We start from the raw sequence: 7,415 nt of genomic DNA on the forward strand, positions 1-7,415 counted from the left end.
TTTGGTTTCTGAGGAATTGGAGCATCTGTGGAAAATGAAAAAGTTATCTAGGCAATAAAACCGTAGATTCCGTGCCAAAAGATTTAAGCACCCAAAAGGAAAACACACCTCGTATTTCATATAGGGAATTATAGGGAAAAATTATTAGAAAAGTCCTAAATCTATTGTAATTGTGCGAATTCAGTCATAAATCTTTTTTTTTTTTGCTAATTCAGTCATAAACTTTTGTATTTGTGTCGACTTAGTCCATCCGGCAAACTTTGGCCGACCGGCATTGGCACAGCCGACGCTAATATAGATAATTTGTAATAATATTTTAATATTTTAAAAGTATTTTGTATTATATTTTAAACCAAGACCAGCATGCAGCCAGAATGCCAAAGCTGGCCCAAGGCTACCTTAAGCTAGAGGCCCTTGGAGGATATGTGGCAGTGCTAGCATTTTATAAATGGGCTTCCCAAAACACCAGCCGAATACGTTTGCATGTGTCCAAATGACCTTCAGAGGTCCACAGGGCTTTGCAAATGTGTTCCGAGCCTAGTAACAACTAGTGTTCAATTTTCAATCACCATCAAACAATTGTTCGATTTTCAATTACTATCAAACAACTCTCTATTTCTTGTTTCAACGCTCAAAGTAAATGCTTAAATTTTTGGTACTTAAAAAAATTGTAAAGCCCCCGTTCCCTCCCTGTCTCTTTTCTCTTCATGTCACAGAGGAGGGTTTGAGCTAGTCTCACCTTCCCCTTTCTCTCTTGTTAATTTTGTTATTCTTTTCTTCTTATTTTTTCTTCTCTCCCGATCTAGTTTTAGATATGAGACTTTGCACTCTCCCGATCTAGATATAGATTTGGGAGTCCTCCCAATCTAGATCTTGGAGTATGATAGACATGCTTTTGGGATTTGATGCCCCTATGCTTTGTCCGTGAACAAGTCCATTGCCTCTAGCTTCAATGGTGATTGCATAAGCTTTGGTCTCTCACTGAACTATGTAGATTTGCTCCTGTAAATGTAGATATTTGTTCCTTTAACCTGTTTTGATTGTCTCTGTACGGCGATTGTATATAGGAAGTCGAACATAGGAAGCCGAGCCTAGATACTAGAGGAAGAATTTCCGGCGTGTGTTTATCACCAACGATGATAGGAGATTTAGTGGTCGGTCGTCAATTGTTTTACTTGATAGATATGTTATTATAGAAAGAGCGTGTGCTTAACCCCGTTAGTGCTCCGTTGATCCTCTTTTTTTTTTTTTTTGGTCTTGATTCGTATTGCAGTATTTTAAGCTTTATTCTAAGTTGATTTGCTTTGTTATGAAGTCTATATACTTCTGATGTAATTTTTTGAGCCATGAATAAACTTACTTTTCAGTTTTATCAGGTGAGTCCCTAATTTCCTAAACTAAAAAAAATATGTATATATTTTTTTATATGAAACTTTACAATTAAGAGTATAACATGTGCACGGGCATGAGGTCTAATATATTTATTGTGAAGGTCATTAGATGATTGATGCTAAATTAAACTTATAAAAGAAAGAAGAAAGCATCATGCCTCTTGCCAGCTGTCACATCTTTTTTAAAGACCTGCAGTTTACTTAGTAAACAACTAAGTCCATTGACTGGCAAAGCGTAGAGTTCGAGCAAGCAGTTCATGTATTTTGGCCACGCAAAAAGTAAATTTTGTAAGTCGACTGCAAACTGGCCAACGTAATAACTTGCTCAGTTTCTCTTCTTCTCTTCTCTGTATCTCTCGCAAACCTTATTCCGTTGCATAACAGAGGAGGCTGATTTGAGCGCAAGTCCCTCCTGCATTCGACGACGATGATGATGGGGATGTCGATGGTGGTGGTATCACTCAGGATGGACCTGCAATTAATAAAGATCAAACATGAAATCGTGAGATCACATGGGATATAACACGTTAAAAGGACCAAATAGATAGATTCCGTTTATTTCGCGGAAAATGGATGATTTGAAAAAAATTTTACTAAAAAAAGATAGCTTGTATCGTTTAAAATAATTAGTCAATAGAAAAAAATATTTTCATTGCCGCCAATATAATTTATGCCAAATTATTTTTGCGGACGATGAAAATATTGTTCGTTCTTTTATTTTTATAAAAGATATAAGCAATCATTTTAAAAAAAATATTTTTTAAATTATTCATTTTTTGTGATACAAACGGAGCTATAGCAATTGAATATTTCATGTTACAAAAAGCATTGTAGCGTGATTACAAAAAACAATGTCAATTTCTCTTAACAGGAAAGTCCAGAACTTTGGAAAGGAAAATCTTGATGCTAAAATTTCGATGTTTGAGAGTACTCGAACAACTGTTTCTAACACTACAATCTCTCTCTAGACAAGTTTGTGATTCCCCATCATCACACCAATTTATCAAGTGTGTAACCCGAGCTTTGGACATGCTTCCGAGGTCCCACCGATGCGAGATCTCGCAATCGCCGCCATCATCGCGAGGGGACAGAGGTGAAGTCGTCGCTGAGGGTGCGCCCGACCGGTGCATGCGAGGCAACGAGGGCGCACGATAGCAGGAGATGTAGTTGGGCGAGGTCTACCTAATATTAGACGTGTGTTCATTCAAACTATTTTGATTTGATTGTCTTCGCACGACAAGTGTAAAGAAAGCGCAACCTAGGTGTGCACAACCGATCGGCAACGCCATAGTTTTTACGGGAAGAATTTTCGACATGTGTTCATCATTGACGAAAATAGTGATTGGCCATCGATTATATTGCCCGATAGATCCGTTATTGGGGAACGAGCACGTGCTTAACCTGCCGGTGCTTTGTTGATCCTCTTTGTTTTTTGGATTTGGATTTGTAGTATTATGGACTTAGCCTCGTTTTGGTTCACTCGATTATGAAGTCTGTACTTCTTATGCATAATTTTGAGCAATGATTAAACTTACTTTTCAGTTTTATCAAATGAGCCCCGAGTTACTAGGGGTGTGAGGCCTCGATTTCGTACAAGTTCTACCGAGAACCTAGAATCTAGAACCTATTTATCGGAATACGTCTCTTATTTTTTGGAACTTGGAACCTACCATGCATACACTAAAACCCGAAACCTACTATGTCACAAGATCTAGGGTCGGTTTCGGGGTTTATCGAAGTTTTTACTCGTATCATTAATGGAATGATTGGAGTGAATCATCACATTTAATGAACACCACTTGCTACTACACCATGACTTATATTTAGATAAACGAATTATATAAAACATTAATAAAGTAAAGATCTCAGTCTAAATATCATAAAAAATGAAAAGGAAGCTCGGACTAGTGATTCTAAATTGCACACCCATTATCAGACGCTATGGAATACCGCAAGGATCGCGCGAAAATATATATCAAGAAAAACACAAAAACTTGTTCCAGGTTCTAGGTGGAGCCCATTAGAACTGGTTTCCCAAGTTTTGAAATTTGAAATCTACCCTACATATCTTCAAACTTGAATCGCACCGCTTTTATCCCGAAATCATACTCACCCTACTAGTGTCCTAATTTGAATAAGCTGAATTGAAAAAAAAAAAAAAAACACTGAATTTTGAATGTCTTGATAGTGCAATGTACATCTATATTTTTCATATGGAATAGTACAGTTAAAGAGTAATGCATGTGCACGGGCTTGAGGTCTAATTAATTTATTGCGAAGGTCATTAGCTAATTGAAGCCAAACTGAACTTGTAAAAGGAAAAAGAAAGCATCCTACATCTTGCCAGCTCTCACATCTTTTTTAAAGACCTGTAGTTTACTTGATAAACTAAATTAGCCCATTGACCGTCGAAGCGTAGACTTCGAGCAAGAAGTTCTCTTCTATACGCATCTTGGCCTGCGCAGAAAGTAAATGTTGTAAGTTGACTTTAGTTAGCTAACTACCCTTGTACTTGGCAGCCATCACGTTGTATAAATTGCAACCCTTTGGTTATTACAGAATCATCGATTTCAGTGTCAAAAGCTCTACCCAATTCTCTAGTCGTGGTTGCCATCTTCCTCCTCTTCTCTTCTCTCCTCTGTATCTCTCACGAATACATACATAGAAGTACAAACCTTCACTCCGTTACATAACAGAGGAGGCTGAATCGAGTGCTGTTCTGCCTGCATCCGATGTCGATGGCTACTTCTGAGGTGGTCATTTCACTCGAGATCCGCAATTCGCTAGACATGCTCTCCGAGGGAAAAGTTCTCTCTCGTGGATTGCGCTATCGAATGAGAACAGCCATTAATGATCTCCAGAAAATTTTGAGCACCTCCAAGTTACTGGAATCGAGCACCGATGACGACCAGCGAGGCAACGACCACGGATCTTGCCTCCAGGATCGAGCTCGAGGTGCTGTGGACATCGCCCATCAGATCCTCCTGGAAGCATCACAACACTTGATGTCTTCCAAGGGCCGCCTCGCAAACATTCATGCATTAGTCCGCTTCATGTCGCTCAGGATACATGTGCGCGCCACCGAAAAGAAGGCTCTAGATTTCCTCAGAGGCGTCGAGGAATTGTCCAATCATCTTCCCCGGGGGCAAGGTCTGCCTACTAATGATCTGCTTAGTCTTGATGAAAATGCTTCATCTAAGAATGCAGATCAAGGGAATGTAGGTTGGACTGGGAAGATCGAGTCGGATATTGTGGGCCGTAAAGATGAAGCTTGCAAGCTCCTAGCTCAGTTGATAGTGGAAGATGGCGATCAGGATGCGTTGCCACTTCGCATCGTTTGGGTGGTGGGGAAAGAAGCCAGCGGCAAGACGGCCCTTGTGAGGAGCGTGTACAACAGACTCGAGATAGATCATAGCTTCCAATTTTGCGTCTGGGTTGGTGTTCATGAAAAATTCACCTTGAAAGATCTCTTGGTGACGATACTGAAGCAAACACCTCAGAAAGAACTGAAGGATCTAGAGCACATAGAGGAAGAAAACCTGAAAGAGGTCCTTCATAAGGCCTTAATGGAATTGAAGTATCTCATTGTGTTCGACAATTTGCATAAGGTCGAGCACATGGACGAGCTCATGATCTTTCTCCCAGACTCGAGGAGTGGAAGCAGAGTCATCATCACTGCTCGGGATCCTGAAATTCCATCATTTATGGATCCTTGGGCTTCTCCTGTCGAGTTGCATGAATTAGATGCAGACCAGAGCGAGTGCCTGTTGGGGGAATGCGGCTCCTTTGCTGCAGATACACGTCTTAAAGCGAGCATCCTGAGCAAGTGCAATGGCTCTCCTCCGGGGATTTTGCTGCTCGGAGGACTTGTGGTGGCAAGCGGCGATGCTTCTCCTGTCATGGTGGATCGGCACGCTGAAAATCCCACATTCAGTGACATCATGTCCTTGAGCTACAACAAATTGCCTTCCATCCTCAAGCCTTGTTTACTTTATTTGTGCCTCTTTCCAAAAGACTCGGAGATCTCAACGAGGAGGCTCTTCCGGCTGTGGCTTGCCGAAGGATTGGTCAAAGAGGACGGGTTCAATGCCGAGCAGTGCTTTCAAGAATTGGCTGGTCGAAACTGGGTAAATGTGGTGAGATATAAGAAGCTCGTCAGAACGGCCAAATCGTGCCGTGTGCCTAGTTTCATACACGATTTCTTGTGCAAGAGGGCAAAGCAACTCAGACCCCAGATCCATTCGAACACCAAGTCCACTAATCATAGTGAGCAACCAAAGGTTGATAATGGCTGCTCATCGTGGATTGTCCAAAATCAAGAGGATCACCAAGGATTTCAACTCCAATACCTCCGTTCCTATGTATCCTTCAACACGCAGAAGCAAGGGACGCGCTCGAGGGACGTGGAAGAGTTGCTCCAGCCATTGATTGCAAGGGGGGACTGTGGTCTGCTCAGGGTGCTCGACCTGGAGGGGGTTTACAAGCCATTGCTCCCGAACAAACTTGGCAATGTACTGCCAGACCTGAGGTACTTGGGATTGCGATGGACAGTCCTTGATTCGATCCCGGAAACCATCAGGAACATGTCCTGCCTCGAGACTTTAGATCTAAAGTACACTAATGTTAGGAGTTTGCCGAGTTCGATTTGGAAGGTGAAGTCCCTCCAGCACCTGTACATGAATGAGGTATGCTTTGATAAGTCTACCAATCTTCGTAAACAATCTGCGAAGTACCCGAGCAATCTCCAAACATTATGGGGGTTATATATCGGAGTCGCTAAGAGTCCCATGCTCAATGTGCTTAGAAAATTGACCAGGCTCAAGAAATTGGGGCTGACGTGTGATTCTCCGGTGATCAAGGAAGCGACCGAGTGCATCTCAAATCTCACAGAGCTGCAATCCCTCAAGCTGAGATCCAGGGATCTCTTCGGTCAGCCCTCGGAACTCAGCTTGGGCAACATGAGGGGACTCGACTCGCTTTCGGAGCTGTACTTGCTGGGGAGCTTGCCCGTGGGAGACGGCTTGACACTCCTTCCTCAGAACCTGAAAATCCTTACCTTGTCCATGTCAGGACTAGACGATCATTCCATAGAAGTCCTGGGAGGGTTCCAGAGCTTGGAAATCCTCAACCTACTTGCACGCTCTTACGCTGGTGAAAACCTGAACTGTGGCTCAGGTTCATTCCCAAGGCTTCGCGTCCTCAAATTGTGGATGTTGGAGAAAGTGAAAGAAGCTCATGTAGACGAAACCGCTCTTTCTCGCCTGGAAGAGCTGGAGATCAAGAACTGCGGACTCCTAGCGTCTGTTAATTCATTGGATCATATTCAATTCCTGAAAAAAATTAGTTTGATTGAAGTGAAGGAAGAACTGGCGACGAACATCAAAGGAGGACTGAGCGGAAAGCTATTCATCAACGGGAAGCAATTGGTGACCTCTTCTTCTTCTTCTTCCCGCCAAGTATTCATCAAAGAGACGCAATTGGTGACCTCTTCTTCTTCTGCGCAGGTAAAATTTCATCGCTTTTACGCCTTCTCTATCCACGCATTTCCTCATTAACATGCTCGGCTTTTGTTGTGTATTCCATATTTGCTTCAATCTTTAAACGGGAGTAAATTTGTTTTCTTTTTTCCTATCCAAATATGCAGGCAAGGCAAGATAATTGACGAGGAATGGAGGTGGATTGCGATTGATCCTCTTTAATTTCCAGCCATTGTCGTATTGATTTTCTTGATATTTATCAATGTGTCATCGAGTGTTGCAATTGAAAATTGATGCTTGAAGTGTTCCAAATTCTATTGTAGACCAACATTCTATGTAAGATTTCACTTACATAAGCCTATTTTAGGTGCAAGTTATTCATGAATTTGAATTCACAGCTGATTCTTTCTTTCAAAAGTATCCTAACAATGCACATGGCCTATCCTCAAGGCAGCCTTTGCCAATCAAACTGTACAATATCCATGTAAAATTAATTCATTTGGATGATATAATGCGGCCATCCTTTAGTGAAATGATAACCTTTCTT

At 41.7% G+C, this 7,415-nt stretch overlaps 1 protein-coding gene across 1 annotated transcript; it reads left to right on the forward strand.

The window, feature by feature from the left end:
• Nucleotides 1-4,123: 4,123 nt before the first annotated feature.
• LOC115747045 (putative disease resistance RPP13-like protein 2) lies at nucleotides 4,124-6,946 on the forward strand. Its single transcript, XM_030683079.2, has one exon. The coding sequence runs from the start codon at nucleotides 4,124-4,126 to the stop codon at nucleotides 6,944-6,946; it is 2,823 nt and encodes a 940-aa protein (XP_030538939.2).
• The last annotated feature ends 469 nt before the right edge of the window (nucleotides 6,947-7,415 follow it).

Source organism: Rhodamnia argentea, chromosome 1 (assembly GCF_020921035.1).
Source record: "Rhodamnia argentea isolate NSW1041297 chromosome 1, ASM2092103v1, whole genome shotgun sequence".
In the NCBI taxonomy this organism is placed as follows: Eukaryota; Viridiplantae; Streptophyta; class Magnoliopsida; order Myrtales; family Myrtaceae; genus Rhodamnia; species Rhodamnia argentea.

Coding starts and splice junctions, on each gene's coding strand:
- LOC115747045 (XM_030683079.2), top strand. CDS start 4,124: ATGTCGATGGCTACTTCTGAGGTGGTCATTTCACTCGAGATCCGCAAT.